At 41.0% G+C, this 20,152-nt stretch overlaps 1 protein-coding gene across 2 annotated transcripts in view; it reads right to left on the reverse strand.

The window, feature by feature from the left end:
• Window positions 1-20,152, reverse strand: part of PRDM2 (PR/SET domain 2) — an 84,230-nt gene that overhangs the window by 26,147 nt on the left and 37,931 nt on the right. For both annotated transcript variants that reach the window (XM_075189924.1, XM_075189925.1), the window contains one exon: window positions 6,383-6,512. In XM_075189924.1, coding sequence (XP_075046025.1) covers window positions 6,383-6,512 — 130 coding nt within the window. The remainder of the gene's footprint in view (window positions 1-6,382; window positions 6,513-20,152) is intronic.

Consider the following 20,152-nt stretch of genomic DNA (forward strand, 5'->3'; position numbering starts at 1 on the left):
AACAACAACATTCACAGAAGTGATCCCTGTGGTGCCATAAATAAGACAAATACAGTATAACTGAGAAAAACACACAAGGGTGAAGATGTTATCTGCTAAGTTTCCCCTAGTGCAATGTTGGTACTTCCACCACTTGGAGCGTCACCATTTTCCAAAGGATTTCCTCAAGTAACTAAAAGTACAGTGAAATCCAATAAAATGAACAGCTATGAAAAGGTTTTGGAAGAGAGCAGAAAAAACCTCAGACTTACTTTTAAAAAGGCAAAAAGTTTAAATTTCAGTCAATTAACCTATGGTGACATACATGGCCTTGCACGAAAAAATCCACATAATGCAATTCTGTAATAACCAACAAGTCTGAAAAATACTGCAAACCTGAGACTTAGCCTACTATACAAGTTATTATAATTCTGGACAATTAAAGAAAACATACCATGGTGGGGATCGTTGTATAACAAATCACATCTCACGACTACTCTATAAAGGTCCGCTAAGTAGATATAGGCAATGCGTAGTCTTCACGAAAAGCCACAATGGGCCATTTATCACGGCAAGTCAGATTTAATCCACAGTAAAGATGAGCAGCGTAAGAGTTTATCAATGTAAACGGCTGTTTGGAATAGGTTGCAAAGTCCTGCTGAACTCTGAGTTCTGCTTTTGCTTCGCCAGTCCACATTGTATTTGTACATTTGCATTTTGTGAAATGAACAGAGCTGTCTATTCATTCTGGTGAATTGTGAGGCTGTGCAAAGTCTGGGAATACATATATGTGCAACATATGGCAGCCAAGTGGGTACTGAAACAAAGATTTGGCTCATCCTTTAATCCAAAGTTTCTCCATATCAAATACAAAATACTTTTACGAGGTTACAAAGGCATCAACAAAACTGCACCAACATACACGTCTTTCACAGTCTTAAACTCTCTCTCAACTCGGCCCCTCCTCTGTGGACACTCATTACCTGCTCCCGGTTACAGAACATATTTGGGCTGCAGCTGAAAGCTCATCTCTTTAGGCAAACTTATCAAATTCCCAAACTACCCTCTTTACATCCCTAGGCTACTGTACCCAATTACCACCTCGCTACACAGTTCACAACAAGCGTATATGGATTCTCCTTCCATAGTCACAAACCCTCCGACCCCATGACTGGACCACATCACCTCACTAAGCACTTTTCCCACCGCACGCTGGCTGGCCCAATATACACTATGTGGCGCTAACCCTTATATATCGCACTTCTATTTTCCTATAGATTGTAAGCTTGCAAGCAGATGCCCCACACGTAGGGGCTGAGTCATTAAGGAGAGCAAAGCATAAAATAGAAGTAACTTTCCACCTGGGTAAAACCATGTTTCATTGGAGGGGGACAGATTTATAGTTGAGATAGGGCATGTCCTAGATCAATTTTAAATTTCAATGTAAAACTAAAAAGTTATCAAGTATTTGTGTGCTAGATGAAAATACAGCCGTCACTGATAAACTATAGAGGCCAGCCGCATGGAGAGTATTTATTACCTCAGGATCTTTGGAATAGAAATACATCTTTAAACAACAGCTCAAAGTAAAGACCAAGGGGTATATTTACTAAACTTTGGGTTTGAAATAATGGAGATGTTGCCTATAGCAACCAATCAGATTCTAGCTGTCATTTTGTAGAATGTACCAAATAAATGATAACTAGAATCTGATTGGTTGCTATAGGCAACGTCTCCACTTTTTCAAACCTGCAGTTTAGTAAATATACCCCCAAAAGTCACTCGCTGTCTCTTCCCACTCAGCCCCACACGGGCTGGTGACCAATCCCAGCACAGAGGTATAGGAGGAGCTCCAGGAGTGTTCAGCGCTGCAGCTCCTCCCAGGATGACACGACAGCCAATCACTAGTGGCGTGTCGCAGGTCACCTGACAATGTGAAAGCTGTGAATGAAAATAATATACACATATACAGTTGGAGAGAGCAGTGTGCGCACAGGACTGCCTGTTAGCCAAGGTGCATTGTTTAATCACCAAAGGGACTGGTATTTACCTACACGTTCAAAAGCGGTCTATGTCATTTGGGACAGAAGACATCCCACTATCTAGCAAGAGCACTGCCCATATTCACAACTTTGTACACTTCCCTCTCAGTGGCTTTTTCACAACAACAAATTACTTTTCCTTTCATATATGTATTTATATAAAATACCACAGACTTGAAAAAGAGGAAGAAATTGAATAAATTACTAACTATAAAAAAAAACCAAAAAAACAAAAACCTAATTTTTTTAGATCTACTCTGGCAACTTCCCCTCCCCCTTACGCAATGCTAGTTTCCCATCAGCATGTATGTTACACTGCATTGGCAGCAATATGCAATGCACCTGTGGCATGTTCTCAGCAGAACGAAGAAGATCTATTAAACGACCAGGTTCAGTGTATTCTACGTGGCATTATGCAGAAGATAAAAGCCTGACAAGAAGGAATTTCTGGAAAGTGATTACAAGAAAGAACACTTTCTACATGGACAAGTGGTGAGAGATATAGGCAATGGACATTTTATCTTAAAACATATGGGGGTATATTTACTAAACTGCGGGTTTTAAAAAGTGGAGATGTGGCCTATAGCAACCAATCAGATTCTAGCTGTCATTTTGTAGAATGTACTAAATAAATGATAACTAGAATCTGATTGGTTGCTATAGGCAACATCTCCACTTTTTCAAACCCGCAGTTTTGTAAATATACCCCATGGACTTTTCGATTTTGTTCAGTTTGATTTTATGCTGCATAATATGGTTCCACTATATAAACGATATTAAATAATTGGAAACTTAGAAAGAAACCGAGGAAGAGAAAGGAAGAGAGAAACTCACAAGATGTGCTTTCTTCATTTGCACTTTGGATAGAAGCGCGTTTTGATTGCACCTTAACAACTGTTCCTTCTACCTGTAATGCGTACACTCGATTTTTTTACATGCTACAGCTCTGAAAAGACGTGTCCAAGACTAAAAATTATCCATACACAGCAGACCCTGCCACTCAATCCAAGCGGCTGGATCTGTGTACAATTTGGCAGGCGTGTTTGGCCAAATCAGACAGACCCAGCTGCTTGTTCTTAAAATCTGGTTTGTATGGGATACAACTAGTGTGGTTGGATAAAAAGTCCTAATCAACACCAAAATATTCCTAATCGCATGATCAGGATTGACAGCTGTTTAACACTCATATATGCTGGAGTTTGCGGCCGTCTAATACATCATCATCATCATCATCACCATTTATTTATATAGCGCAACTAATTCCGCAGCGCTGTACTCACATCAGTCCCTGCCCCATTGGGGCTTACAGTCTAAATTCCCTAACACACACACACACAGACTAGGGTCAATTTGATAGCAGCCAATTAACCTACCAGTATGTTTTTGGAGTGTGAGAGGAAACCGGAGCACCCGGAGGAAACCCACACAAACACAGGGAGAACATACAAACTCCTCACAGATAAGGCCATGGCTGGGAATTGAACTCATGACCCCAGAGCTGTAAGGCAGAAGTGCTAACCACTCCGCCACCATGCTGCCCACCTTAGATGGCTGTCAGTCAAAGCATGTATGGGCACCTTACGTTGGTTGCAGTAGCCATACTGCATCGACCAACAGAGACGCTATCACGGTATAAATTATTCTGCTGTACTAAAACTGATCAGCCTCGAAGCCACTAAAATTTATGTAACCATAAACCCATAATACAGGTGGTGTTTAGAAAGCAAATACATCCACTACTTATTAAGCTCAGCAATATGCAGCCTTTGTTATATAACTGGTGTGCTTCTACTAAACTAAATATGTCCAATCTGCTATATCTCACACACCTCCGCAGCAGGCCGACATGTAGGGAGAGAGGATCGTCTCTAATTAAGCAGCAGAGTTTTGAGTGACCACTTTACAGAGTTAGGGGAGAAAACTTGTACTAGGAAGGGATAGAAAAATGTACACACACTCCTAATAGTGCCAAATTCTGCTCAAATGACCTTTTAAGTCACTGATGGCCACATGACACTTCTCTGAATGGACACAAGTCGCCTTATGGGACTGCCGGGCCATACCGATAGATTGCGACTGATCCAGATATCAGAAGCTGGTGTCACTTCATGTATCTCAGTTACTGGACATGCTTATCGCCCCTTGACGGAAAAGAGAATGGTTTGAACGCCCTTAACGTGGCCCAATCGTCTACACACAATGAAGGCAGCAGTTGCCTGAACAAAACCAATTTGTACTAGTGACATCACTGAGCCACGAGAAAGCTCTAGCCCTGGGTGAATCAGCAACGGGATGGCTGAGGTTCCCTGTCACACGGACATAGCGCAGATGTGAGAGCGCGTTAGGCTCTGTACCACTTTCCATGTGGCGGGAGAACAGCGGTGTGCCACCACGGTATACTCCTAATGTTGCGCTTTTTTGGAAAGATCGGTGTTCTAAAACACCTGTGTGACTAAAACAGAAACATGTTGGTAGCAATTTATGACTGAATGGAAAGTAATTGGTTAATTGCCATTTAAAAAATAAAAGATCTAATTTTATTCTAACACCTAAGATCCTCCTAAACATCATCTTGCTCAGAAAGTGATACATACACAGCAAACCTGTCACCTTCAGTTATGCTGCTGTATAAAAAAAAGCAACATACAGTTCAGTTTGTTATCGGTCTTGTCTGTTCTTAAGGGTCATATCTGTCCAGACCATAGGCCATGCAGAATGTATTGCTTTAATACATTTGTTTTGCTTCCATCTCTAGTATTTCACATCTTAAAATTAGATCGTTTATAAATAATACTTTAGATTCAATAACATTATTATTTACAAAACAACTGCTAACTCTGGCGAACACGGCTTTGTTTCAAAAGGTGAACTTTTCTATTTAACTATATTGAGTTTTAAATAATAATTGCTTCCCTGTATTTTAAAAAGGATACGACTGATGCAGCAACTCCATTTTACTATGTAGGTCAAATATGATACAATACCGTGTTCCATATTGTTAAGTGTTGGGATTCTCTAGACACAGAACACTTAAGTGTAAGACTATCATTATGTGACAGCCACTAAGACACACACTGGCTTTCTCCCAAAAATACAAATTGCATTAGTTTACTTTGCAACTCACTTGGAAAAAATGAGGAGCTCCACCATGCTTGTTTGAGTCATTGACAACCTCTCTTATATGTAAGAATAGAACTATACTATCAGGTTACCAGAAAAATACACTGCATGGCAAAACTACTTTAATAAAAATGGTTTACAAGCCCCAGCCGATCATCTAATGTTGCATAACCTTTACACTTTGCTAACAAAACACATTATCTATTCACCAAAAAATCTGAATGGACTTGCATGTGACAAGTTAAAAATCAGAATTTCACATGTCTTCTCTGCTTCCCAAGTAGTTGAGCAATAGATCTTTTGATAACTACATCAAAATACTTCACAGATCACCACTTCCTTGTTCCCCCACAAGGCCCTGCCCAGGCTACACGACACAGCGTCTTCAAAACATCTATATAGATCTATCTATATACCTTTATCGCCATCTCTATAAAAACAGGTCGCTGTGCAAATTTATAGTCAGGTTTGGATTCCAAATATACGTGTACGTATGTAAACAGGCTGAGAAGTCAGGTGCCATAAAAGCTGATGCAGAATAGACTACAGGGTGGAGGGAGGGAGATGAAGGTAGAACACAAACAATAAATCAGCCTGCTGTGGAGGAAATGTGTAAGAAAGAGACAAAAACTGGAAGTCACCCTGAGCGCTGCAGCTAGCAGGGTAATCCTTCTACCTAAGGTCTGTCTCTCCCATCATCCTACATGGCTGTCTGAGCTCCAGTTTAACCTCAATAGCAGCCTCCAGACAAGGATGACGCCACAGCTAGAACTTCAGTTGCCATCTAACTCCGCAGCGTCACTGCGAAGACACCAAACTGTCAATAGGATACATAGTTGCCAACTCGCCGCGTAAAAGCGCAGTAAGGCAGGGAACAGACACAATGTATAGGACACAATGTATAGGGCAGAGCGCGTTCTGCTGATCAGATCTTCCCTTTAAATGGTCTTGTTTGATGCAGTTTCCGTCTGAGGAGGGGTAGGGGGATCTCAGGGAGTGTATGCAGCGCTGGCACATACACATCATATGATTCAGCTAAAGGGATGGTGTAAGAGAGAGAGAGAAGGCGATCGGCAGGCAGCGCAGTCTGGGAAAGGTCACAGCGACATCCAGACAGCTCACATACAGACACAGGCACACAGCATGGAGAAATCTCTCCCTCCCTTCCCCAAGTCAATGACAAATGAAGCCCCCCCCCCCCCCCCCTCCTCCCCTCTACCCCCCGGGTCAACGTTCCATACCCCTCCTGGATTTCAGCGAGCTTTTCTTGCCCCGGTGGCTGGCAGCTCTCTCTTCCTCAATAGCAGCTGCTATCTCTGGGTTGTCTTCTCCATTGTACCAGACTAACAGCTCCTCTTCTGGCTCAATTGGCTGGAAGAATTAGAGAGACAAATATAACACCAATCAGAGGGGAGGTTGTTAGTGCATTAAAGAGGGAGAGAGCTAAGGCTGGGGAGAGGGAGAGAGAGGGAGAGAGAAGCAGGCTCAGGGCCAGAGGGCGTGGAACTAGCTATGGGGATTATAAACAGCTGTACTCTGCACTAGCAACATATTTCCTAACTGACTGACTAACCAAACAGGAAGAGCAGTTTAACTATTCAGGCAGTCAGACTGCAAGACAGGAGGAGGGGAGGGCTGGAGGGAGGGATGGAGGAGGAGGAGAGGGGGGGAGAGGGCTGACTGAGCAAATGGCTTCTCAACAATCCCCTCTGCTGGAAGGAGGACTGCATTATTAAACACTCACTGCATGATCACACCAGCAGACAGGACTGGATGCCTGGCAGGGGAGCTGCAGCACAATATTAGACAAGAATGCCCTTTAACCCCTGTGCTCCAAGGAAGCAAGTTTATAGCATCTCATGTCAGTGAGACAGCCTTAACTCTGTCACTGCCATGCATTCAGGGTTATTCCAGTATGATAAGTGGCATCTCCACATTGTTTAAGAAATCAGATGTTAGCTTAAAAAAAAAAAAAATGTAGTTCTATTCTGTAAATGGAGTGTTATCTTATGTGATTATATAGAAAGTAAGAGGTTATGAGAGAAAGATACTTGATTTTTTTTTTCATGCGACTGTATATTTTAGTCATAAACTGACCATAACACCATGCACAGACATAAGCTGGTAGGGCAGTGCTGTGTAACTTGTTGGAAGTGTAAACTCTCTTTTTGCACATGAATTATATAGTTATTTTGCACATGGATTCTATAAACATCAGTTTACATTACAGGAAAGGTCACTGTCTTGGATAACTCATATTGCTTCCTTCCAATAGTACACAAAAAGGAGAAAGGGCACAAAAGTGACCTTGGAGTAGGACGGCTCTTAGGCAATAGCCATAAACAGCAGGGCTGTGATTGGCATCCTAAGAGCAGAGAGGAAGCAGATATGTGTCACACACAGATCACAATCCAGCTCAGGTGTTTAAAACTGAACACAAAACTACAGAAATCTATTTACACTTCTGCATGGTGTCTGCTACAAATGTTTTACTATCAGGCGGTTAAAATATAGTATTTTAATTAGCCGAATTGTACTTTGACCCACAGATATATTTATTGTAAAATATTAACTGAGCTTTTCCAGACTTAATCATATACTTAATCATCACAGGAAGAAAAGTTGTTAACTAGAATAGGTTTAGTGACCAAATAATACACTAGAATATTCTGCACCAGAAAAAAAAAACCACACCATCAACATTCATTGAAACATATACAGTATTTACAAGTTGTCAGAACCAAACAAGAAGTCTACTGTGCAAAAAATAATAGCACATGATTACAACCATGTTAAATATGAAGCTGCCCACATGACTGGTAAATAAATTAATCTGTGGACACTTTGTCCCCTCACGTGATTGGGTGTCAGAGTTCACTGGAGGAAATGTAACCAGAGCACATCCAATAAGGATGCTGCAGGTGCACATTGACGGAACCCCAGTGAGTTCCGCAGAGCTTGCGGCTGGCGTCAGGACAGTGGAGCTCACCACAATCGCTGTACCCTAAACGCAGATTATCTATGATGGGCCAATTGTTTCTGGTTTATTTTAAGATTTTAGAACACCAGGTTCACCTACCAGTGATGACAAAAAAAAATTAATATGTACATTCGTTCCTTCTAGAACCTTGTGACCAATGACATCAGAACCCACTGTTTATACAATTATTATTTACATATATAAACATCACACGTAATATACAGGTATCGACATGCAGTGCTCTAAATTAAAAGTACATGGAAAATCTGCATCTTTTTTGTTAACCCACAATAGCTGTACATAATTTAACAAGCCAAGTAACCATAATGTTGTATATAAACTAAAACAAACCCAAAATAAAGGAGATCAGCTAGATACAGGATGGTGGGCCTTCTAAATCCAGCCTTGCCTATAGAAGAACACATTTTAAGTGTATTTTAGACACTTTTTTGCAATGGATTTTAGCAAGTAGCACGATTCTTCTCTAGCACAGCACTTTTGCTTAGGGTGAATAAAAACCAGTAGGTCTTTCCTCCTGATCATGCATCAAAAACACTCTGCATTTCTGTAACCCTTTCATAACCAGACCACACTTTAATTTTATTGTTGGTTTAAAAAGGTATAGTAAAAATGAAAAAGAAAAAACAAAAAAAACAAAAAAAAAAAACAAACTTCTAAAGTTGATCTAGTCAAGTGAATAGAACACATTTTTTCTGTTGCTTAGGAACAGATAGGACATTCTTATGACAGTATTACAGCAAGTGTAAGCTTTCTCATGTTTAAAAATAGCACAAATACATTTTCTCTTGACTATTTTCCCCAGTTACTTTTAGATAATTAGAGCAATTCCAAAAATGTTACCAGATATGCATACTAGGTGCATGGTTTAATGCAGTTAGAAGACTCAAAGTGCAGTTTTTATTTTTCATAAGTCCATCTTTTTGTGCCAGTTCAGAGGGTAGCCCATGAACAGTACACATTTTAAATGTATTTTTACCTTATTTTTCTTACAGTTTTTGTTGCTGTTTTTTATCTTACCAGGGCAGTGCCTCAGGTTTTCCCTCATGCCGTCATAAATAGATTATGTTTAAAATGCAGCTGACACACTGGTCACGGTTAGATCCAGGTTACACAGGATCAATCAGTACTGGCAAACACAGTCCAGATACAGCTCTCCGCTGCATTTCCCTAAATGGACGGTCTTAACATCACAATGTGATACCAATGGATTTCCTGGTCCAATTCAAAGGCTTGATAAATTTTCACTTTAGAAACAGCCAGTGTTCAGTTCTGTGTCTTTAAATCAGTTAGACACAGCCAATATGAATTGGACTTTATTCTTCTGCAAAGAAATGTCTTCCTATGAAAACTTGTATATAAGCCATCAACAAGGGGGAAGGGTAATACCAGAAATAAAAGTCAATAATGTAGTGCATCTGCTCCTGGTATAAAGGGAGGTGCTGAAATATGTGGCATCATTAAATTGTGGCTCTTAAAATACCATATAGGCATTGTATTAGGTACGGTATATCTTTTTATGCATGAGCAGCTCACCAGCCTTCGGAGGAGCCGCAGAGAGGACAGAGGGAGAGCACAGCGCACTCCCTTTTCCTCAGAGTATGTCATGTGACCTCTCTCCACATTGCTGAGGGAAGTCACTTACGCACAAGTCAGCTGCCCCACCGTTCTGATAAGATCGGGAGCAGCCGGCTGGGGGGCTGGAGGAGGAGGTTTGACGGGCCATCTGTTGCCCACCGCTGTTTTATACACTGCAGATTGTTTTTTAATGTCACCACACACTTTAAACCAAAACTGATCCCAAAACGTGACATTTCCATCTATTATGAAAATAGTTAAATGCATGTTTCAACTTTATGTACACCTGGTTCCAGCAATAGTGTCTACTTGGCAGGTCTCTCAATGGCTGCCAGGGTCAGAGAAATATTCCTTGCTCCTGTTGGCAGCCTGTTGTTGATGGAGAACACACTGTCTCTATGAAAGAGGGCCGCCTCAGTAGGAGCTAGAAGAGCGTACCCCCGACAGTGGCGCACATTGGGACACTCCTGATTAGACAACTTGTTATCCTACAGGCAGCATGTTATCTACTAAAAGACAGGAGCAAGGACCGCCTCCGCAGACTGCTACAGTTACCAAGTCACCACTCCTGCCTAGACATGAGCAAGGACCGCCTCCGCAGACTGCTACAGTTACAGAGTCACCACTCCTGCCTAGACAGGAGCAAGGACCGCCTCCGCAGACTGCTACAGTTACCAAGTCACCACTCCTGCCTAGACATGAGCAAGGACCGCCTCCGCAGACTGCTACAGTTACCAAGTCACCACTCCTGCCTAGACAGGAGCAAGGACCGCCTCCGCAGACTGCGACAGTTACCGAGTCACCACTCCTGCCTAGACAGGAGCAAGGACCACCTCCGCAGACTGCTACAGTTACCAAGTCACCACTCCTGCCTAGACATGAGCAAGGACCGCCTCCGCAGACTGCTACAGTTACCAAGTCACCACTCCTGCCTAGACATGAGCAAGGACCGCCTCCGCAAACTGCTATAGACAGTGGGGAAGTCACCACTCCTGCCTAGACAGGAGCAAGAACCGCCTCCGCAGACTGCTACAGACAGTGGGGAAGTCACAACTCCTGCCTAGACATGAGCAAGGACCGCCTCCGCAGACTGCTACAGACAGTGGGGAAGTCACCACTCCTGCCTAGACAGGAGCAAGGACCGCCTCTGCAGACTGCTACAGACAGTGGGGAAGACACCACTCCTGCCTAGACATGAGCAAGGACCCCCTCCGCAGACAACTATAGACAATGGGGAAGTCCTCAATCCTACCTGCCTGAAATTGAGAGCAATGTACAGACAAAGCTCCTGCATACAAATATCCTTTTCCTATTCAAGATTGGGGGCTTGCTCACTAATTGGCACTTATGTACTCTGATTGCAAGCACAGCACACTAACTGCATTAGGAACAGTGTTATAGCAAGGAATTACAATGCCCAGGGCGAGACCATGATACAGCAGCCCACATACCCCAAACCTCCCCCTCCTATCCTCTTATCTCTCCTGCAGGACAAATTTTTTTTTACGATCAACGATAGTACAATATCAGTGTGTATGCAGATCTCTATAGAGTGTGAAGAGTCACAATCTTTTCAGCAGATGGTTATGAGAGATGAAGATCACAGATCTGGTGGTAAATTGTGTAGGTGTGTACACATGAATCTGCATGCTCATTGGGACTCCGTTGTTGGTAAAATAGTTACAGAAATCGCCAGTTAAAGTAAGATTGCATAGGTGTGTACCCAGCTTAAGTTTAGTATCAGTGTAGATTCTAAAATCTCGCCGTTTAAATATATTCTGTTTTGCAACATAATTAGGGACTTTCATTTATAAGAGCTTATATTACACTAAACCCCTCTCTTTCAGGACAGAAACAAATTGATCCTGCTTTGAAACCTATCAATTGGAGTTAGATGAAGACAGACCTAGGAAGAGATAAGACAACTCCTGTCTTCTCCTGAAAGAGAAATGACAAACTAGAGAAAAAAAAAAAAGACTTAAGCAACTGGGAATTTGAAAAAATAATCAAATGCTTAATTGTAAAAAGTAAAGTAAATTTATATTGACCAGCGTTCAACACAGCTTGCCTGCTTGGGGGCACTCATATCATCAGTGTGCTCATATCAGTAAGCAGGGAAGCAAAAAAGAACACTACCTAGAATTCTCCAGTCCCAGTCCTCATGCAGCAGATAGGTGATACACACGACTGGTAATCGTAACAATCTACACCCAACAATCTAGTCCAGTACATGAAAATACACAAATTGTGGACAAACATCAGCAGATTTAAAAAGAAGAACTGCAAAACTTGTATAAATGGTAAATGAGAAGCAAACTCATTGTATATGGACTGGATTTATAAAAGTAATAAATGTTTGCTCAAGGTGGAAACAAATTTAAGATCCTTTTTATCACTAGCTCTATTATTAATAAGCTAGATTTGGAAAACAGCAAGGGCCCCAGGGAAGTAACCCATATAAATGTGATGGTTGGTCATCTATTACTAGGTAAATAGTCTAAATAATTTAAATAAATGAAGGAACCACATCTGTGACATATGTCAGGTACGATCATGTCACTTCCTCTGACTTCACATACCTGTCTGACACTTCTCCTTTAAAGGTTGATCGACGTGGCCCTGCTTAAAGAATATGAGTTTTAGTACTGCCTGACATGATGAAAGAAGAATACCTCTCTGAAGCTTGTCTTGAAAAATGAAATTCGTCCAATTAAAAAACATTTCACCAAACACTATAGTTCCCACCTTTGTAGAGCATTACAACTTCTAATACTCTGTAACTACTTTTTACCATCAAAGCGCTTCATAATTACCATTCAAATTCCATTATCCACTTAAATTCTCCTGTTCTCTACACATATTCACCCCCTTTGTACGGTCTGCTAACACATTCAAAGCTGAAAAATCGCAGGTTTTTAAAAATAATTTGCCATTAAGTTATTCTTTATATTTTATGTTTCTGTCTTTTCTAGTTAACTAGAATGAATGATATTAGAAGAGAATTATGGGTATTATTAGAAATATGGGACTAACTTTGACTTGGTTGGAAAAAAAAAGTCATGATACGTTAGTGAGTGTTGAAGAATGATGCAGGTTTATTGGAGTTCATACCAAGTTGAATGCAAACTGCATTTTGGCATATAATAGGCTTTTACACTTCTGTTAGTTCCCAAATGGGTGGTTTGTGCTCATGTTCAGATGTCAAAAAAAAAAAATGCAATTTGAGTTCAACTTGAGCACCATTATATTTTAATGTGGGGACATTTCATTTAGAGAATAATTATCACAACTTAATTTTTAATAAAACATTCAGTAAAGACAACTCAAAAACTGAATTTTAGAAGTGCAAATCGTAATCCCCCTGGAGAAGCATTGACGCTTGTACACTAGGAAAGTGTCCATTTACTAAAGCACAGAGACCAATTAGGATTCTTTTTTAATTATTTTAAATATTGTTGTAAGAACATAAAGACAACAACATTTCTAGGAATTAAAAGACAACCATAGAAAAGTACTGGAAATGGTAAGGTAAAAAAAAAAAAACAACAACATTTGTTAAAACTAGAAAGTAACGGAAAATGTATTATGGAACTACAAGGAATTTGTTCAAATACGTAAAAAGGAAAATCAGGATAGCAAATATTGAATCCTAAATGCTGAATGCAAAAGATAGCAAATATAATCCCAAAATATTTTAATGTTTTGACTGTAGTCTGTATTCACAAAGAGGGATAATATGCCAAGAAATAGACTGTGTAACACACCATTAAAGTCGTCATCAACATTTATTTATATAGCGCAAGCAGATTCCGTAGCGGCTTAAAATTGGGAACGAAAAGTAATAAAATGATACTGGGTAATACATACAGAGAGGTAAGAGGGCCCTGCTCAGAGGCTTACAATTTATGGGACAATGAGAGTTTGATACACAAGGGTAAGTGATGCATCATATTACATATTGGTCCAGCCAGAATGCAAAGGTAAAAATACTTTGTGGGCTGTATGTTCAGTCACACAACTATGTTGGTCACTGGGTTGTCGTCTTGTGTTAACTGTCTAGAGGGTGGCAATAGGGTAACCAAAGAAAATTAAGAGGGTAGTACAGGAATATTATAAGCTTGCCTGAAGAGATGCGTTTTCAGGGATCGCTTGATGGTTTAAAGACAAGAGGGAAGTCTCATTGTGAGAGGGAGAGAATTCCACAGAGTGGGTGCAGCCCGAAAAAAGTCCTGTAACCAAGAAAGGGAGGAATTGGCGAGTGTGGAGGAGAGAGACAGATCTTGTGCAGAACGGAGGTGTTGAGCTGGGAGATATTTTGAGACAAGTGAGGAAATGTATGTTGGTGAAATTTTGTTGATGGCCTTGTATGTTAGTAGAAGGATTTTATATTGGATTCATTGAAAAACAGACAGCCAATGTAAAAACTGAGTTGGTCAGTAGGGGAAGAACGATTTACAAGGAAAATCAATCTAGCCACTGCATGCAATATAGATTGTAGGTGTGCGAGTCTGATTTGGGTAAGACAAGTAAGGAGGAAATTGCAATAGTGGATGCAGGAGATGATGAGTGCATTAATTTAAGTTTTTGCAGTGTCTTGTATGAAATATGTACATTTTCTGAAAAATGTAACACAATATAAATATAGAGTTGATGTTGTGTGAGTCAAGGATCACACCTAGGCAGCAAGTTTGAAAGGTGGGATTTATGGTCATTTTGTCAACAGAAATAGAAAGGTCAGGCTTCTGTTGGCGGGTGGGAATATTATTAACTCTATTTTTGAAAGATTGAGCTTGAGTTGGCAAGAGGACGTCCAAGATGAAATGCCAGAAAGACAGTCTGACAACACAAATTTTGAGAGATCAGGAGAGGATAGATAAATTTGTGTATCATCCCCCATAGAGATGATACTGAAATGCAAAAGGAGCTTATTAGTTTTCCTAGAGAAGTGGTATAGATAGAGAATAGCAGAGGACCAAGGACTGAACCTTGTGGTACTGCAACTGATAAAGGAAGTGGAACAGAGATGGATCCAGAGAATTGTACTTATTCAACACAGGATAAAGTAAAATTACTCCAAAATGAAATGAAGACAAATAAATCATCACCTGACCCAGATGGTATCCACCCATGTGTACTAAAGGAACTAAGATCAGTAATGAAAGGACCACTATTTCTTATATTCATTACTTGGTCACAGTCACAAGATTAGTAGAAAGATGATGTGGTGCCAATCATTAAAGTGGGAATTATGAACACATCCTCTACATACATATTACTGGGCATTAAGGAGGCAACTCCCCCCTCCACCCTTCTTCCTAGTCCCCAACCCTGCCAGGTTTCCATCCCATGTTTTCTTGTTGCTATACTGAACCTATTGTAAAATCTCAGATTCTGTCTGATTACTTGATACCAGCTTCTTGTATGTGTGTTATGTATCAGAAGCTTGTTAAATAAAAATAAAAACTATATAAAAAAGGCAATTAGGACATAATAGACCTGCCAGACTGGCTTCAGTCATAAGTAAATTATCTGAAGAGATTTTGAGGTATGCATTTCTACAATATATTGCAAAGAACAATTTGATAACAGTGTTAGCATAGCTTCATGAAGAACTAGTCATGACTAACACATGATTCGTTTTTATGAAGTGGATCATTTCAAACTGGAATTTAGTACTGCAATGATGTGATAGATTTTGTGCAGACATTCATAGATAAGAGTATTTAGTCTGAGGGAATAAGTACCTTCATGGGTAGAGAACTGGTTGAAGAATTGTAGATATTGGCTGGTTATAAACTGAACATATTCAGACTGGACTAAAAGGTTTTTCATAATCTACCCCTGGGATCACCTGACTTTTTCATTTATATTTTATTAATGACTTTGTAGATGACCTAGAATGTGAAGTGTCCACATTTGCTTATGAACTTAAGCTATGTTATGGTTGATGCAGAAATATTTAGACAAAATGGTACATCTATTTTATGGAAATAACGATGCCATTTGCATGCTAAATGGAATAAAACTGGAGAAAATTAAAATGGAAAAAGGACATAGGTATACCAGGTGACAGAGCCGAGTGTTAGCACAGTGCCAGGTAGCAGTTGTAAAGGCCAATACAATTATGGAATGCATATGGGGCACCTCACTGTAAGAAGGACATAGGTATACCAGGTGACAGAGCCGAGTGTTAGCACAGTGCCAGGTAGCAGTTGTAAAGGCCAATACAATTATGGAATGCATATGGGGCACCTCACTGTAAGAAGGACATAGGTATTTTCTTGCTCTGTTTCTATGGATTTGTTTCTTATACAATTTGTTATACCGACTGTACGGTGATGAAGAATTTTGTGGCGCCTTATATATAAACGGGTGATGATAGGAGAACTAACATTGGTTCAGCGATGGGCAACCTCATTAGTAAGGGTAATGGAAAGGTTACAATTTCTAAAGAGATTTGGAAACAAAGGTGCCAAATTAATATATATCAGAGATCAATACAAAGACTTGTCTTATAAAGTTTTAATACTAAGGACTATCCAGGAAGCAAATGTTTCAGCATCAGCATAGGAAGAGATTCTTTACTGGACGAGCGGTTAAGTTATGGAATTCCTTACCGCACGAGGTTGTAGGGGCAAATTCACTAACAGAAGTTAAAAATTAATTGGGTGCTTTTCTAACAGGTAATGGTATCTGTAAGTAAAATTATTAGAGGACATTATGCAGGTGTGGTCGATCCAGGGAATTAATATTTTATGATATCGGGAAGGAATTGTTGCTCCCCTCGGAGGTTAATTTGGCATCCGTCACGCTAGGGGTTTTGTTTTGCATTTCTTTGGATCACAAGTTAAATTTATGAAAGGTTGAACCAGGTGGACCTACGACTTTTCTCATCCTTACTAACCATGTAACATGAGATTAGCAGCAGTTAATGAACAAAGTAACACATTAATATTGTGTCTAATCGCACCTAACCCTTTGTCTTACTACACAATAACCAGGGACCTTGCAGTGAGGAACAGATTTTACCCCATGTTACAATAACTTGGCTACTTCTAGAGACAAGCTACTGTCAATAATATTGAGGTGATTCGTTATCAATTGGATCCAAACAGTTTTGTACGTACTCAAATTATATAGAGGATATGTCTTACATTATTATTCTTTAGGATCTAAAAACAAAACAACTCTCACCATGGAGTATACTTTTGAAAAAAAACCAAAAAAAAAAAAAAACCAACTCAATGATAGTACCTAATCCGTCCACCATGAATTTGGTTTGTTCTAAACAGGCGTCATTGCATTATGACCTATTCAGCTGTCTGAATGATAGCCATGCACACAGTATTGATCATTTAAAAAAACACACGCCCTGCTTTTGCACTAGTGCGCCTGAATGCCGATACCAGCAATACTGGCTCTCCCATCAATCTGGGCCAGAACATTGAAACACTGAGGGAGTTAATGTCGTCACTTTGCAGCAGTTCTTAATATCCTGCGTGTCCGCAAACCTTGATCCTCCTGCGTGTCCGCAAACCTCGATCCTGGACATGGCTATCCTGCGTGTCCGCAAACCTCGATCCTGGACATGGCTATCCTGCGTGTCCGCAAACCTCGATCCTGGACATGGCTATCCTGCGTGTCCGCAAACCTCGATCCTGGACATGGCTATCCTGCGTGTCCGCAAACCACGATCCTGGACATGGCTATCCTGCGTGTCCGCAAACCACGATCCTGGACATGGCTATCCTGCGTGTCCGCAAACCTCGATCCTGGACATGGCTATCCTGCGTGTCCGCAAACCTCGATCCGGACATGGCTATCCTGCGTGTCCGCAAACCTCGATCCGGACATGGCTATCCTGCGTGTCCGCAAACCTCGATCCGGACATGGCTATCCTGCGTGTCCGCAAACCTCGATCCGGACATGGCTATCCTGCGTGTCCGCAAACCTCGATCCGGACATGGCTATCCTGCGTGTCCGCAAACCTCGATCCGGACATGGCTATCCTGCGTGTCCGCAAACCTCGATCCGGACATGGCTATCCTGCGTGTCCGCAAACCTCGATCCGGACATGGCTATCCTGCGTGTCCGCAAACCTCGATCCGGACATGGCTATCCTGCGTGTCCGCAAACCTCGATCCGGACATGGCTATCCTGCGTGTCCGCAAACCTCGATCCGGACATAGCTATCCTGCGTGTCCGCAAACCTCGATCCGGACATGGCTATCCTGCGTGTCCGCAAACCTCGATCCGGACATGGCTATCCTGCGTGTCCGCAAACCTCGATCCGGACATGGCTATCCTGCGTGTCTGCAAACCTCGATCCGGACATGGCTATCCTGCGTGTCTGCAAACCTCGATCCGGACATGGCTATCCTGCGTGTCCGCAAACCTCGATCCGGACATGGCTATCCTGCGTGTCCGCAAACCTCGATCCGGACATGGCTATCCTGCGTGTCCGCAAACCTCGATCCGGACATGGCTTCCTGCGTGTCTGCAAACCAGGATTCAGTGGACTCTACAGTCCTTAGACGTGGCTTGTTCTTGACCCGGGTATCATATGTGTCTGCAAACCTATAACCAGTGGAGTCTGCAGTCTTTGTTCTTGTCCTGATTATCCTTTGCATCCGCAAACCGCTGTCCTGACCTGGTTATATTGTGGATCAGCAAACTTGTAACCAGTGGACAACGCTGTGTTATCCTTTACTTTGCAATCCATGGGAATCTAGACACAATGCTGTCTGTGAGTAATCCTAATTCTTCGTACCCGTGTCCTGCCTGTATTTGTCTCTCCAGCAATAAGGACTCCACAACCTTGTTTATCTTTGTGTGTTTGCAATGAAGATTGATATATTGGGACTCTGACCATATCAATCACAAAAATGGATATAATAGTAGTTATTTAAAACACTTTAATGATATTAATTGATTGAATAGTCTTCTGTAAAATGTTTTTGCAGAAATCATAATTGACACATCTATATCTCCATCTCCATTATCTGGTTGTTGACATCTCATGGAAGTGTGGTTTGGTGTCAGTTATACTTTAAAAAGTGTCATGTAAAAACAAGGCATTTGAACATTTAAAAGGATACGTCCAGTCACCAATTAACTTTTACTTATATAACTGTGGGAATCCCATGTAAGGGACCCCGGCAACTCTGTATTAGACACCCTTATCGGCACTACACCAGATCCTCCTCTGCATTGACAACAGGGGAAGAGGAGGTGAAAACAGCTCTAACAGTCACTGATTGCATGGAGCCGACTCTGTCCAATCAGCACCCGTGTTAGAAATTAACAAAGAGCAGTTTATTCACGCTCTTCCATCGTTGACAATGTTTGAGTTTTTTTGCTTTCCATAAGATTGCATTACAAGGTATAATACAACCTGACTCTCAAACTAAAACGTAGTAACAAAAATGTAAACGTATGTCTACGATAACAATCTGCACTTCCTCTGCTGAGCCACTCTGTCAGTCTCTACATTGGCTGCCTGTATTTCAACGAATCCAATATAAAATCCTTCTACTAACATACAAGGCCATCAACAAAATTGCACAGACAAACATTTCCTCACTTGTCTCGAAATATCTCCCTACTCGACACCTCCGTTCTGCACAAGATCTACCTCTCTCCTCCACTCTCATCACATCCTCCCATTCTCGGTTACAGGATTTTTTCCGGGCTGCACCTACTTTGTGGAATTCCCTCCCATGCACAGTAAGACTTTCCTCTAGTCTTCAAACCTTCAAGCGTTCACTGAAAACCCACCTCTTCAGACAAGGTTATGATATTCCTCAACCATCATCTTATTAATTTCCCTAGATTACCCTATTACAATCCTCTACACAGCTAACACAAGACAACAACCTTCTGACCAACACTGCAACACACATAGCCCACTCAGTACTTTTACCTTTGCAGTCTGGCTGGTCCATTGTGCAATATGATGTAGCACATGCCCTTGTGTTTCTAACTCCCATTGTCCTATAGATTGTAAGCTTTCGAGCAGGGTTCTCTTACCTCTCTGTCTGTATGTATTACCCAGTATTGTCTTATTAATGTTTGTTCCCAATTGTAAAGCGCTACTGAATTTGCTGGCGCTATATAAATAAATGTTGATGATGATGCACTTGTAGTCAACATTACTACAAAATTACATAAAATCTAAAAAAAATAAACTAGGTAGCATAGCATTAAACATGAGAATTTCTCGAGTATTTAAAAGTCTCATATTAACATGGCTTCCATCACATTTACTTTCGGTGTAAAGTCTCTCCATTGTCATATTGGTTGGATGAGAGTAAATTATACTTTCACAATTTACTTGATACAATGTATTTTCAGAAGTAAATCCGTTATTATTTTGTCCAGTATTCTAAGATGACTAACATTCAACAGAGCAACATATGCCACTACTGACAACATT

The sequence above is a fragment of the Mixophyes fleayi genome, chromosome 11 (assembly GCF_038048845.1).
Source record: "Mixophyes fleayi isolate aMixFle1 chromosome 11, aMixFle1.hap1, whole genome shotgun sequence".
NCBI classification, from domain to species: domain Eukaryota; kingdom Metazoa; phylum Chordata; class Amphibia; order Anura; family Limnodynastidae; genus Mixophyes; species Mixophyes fleayi.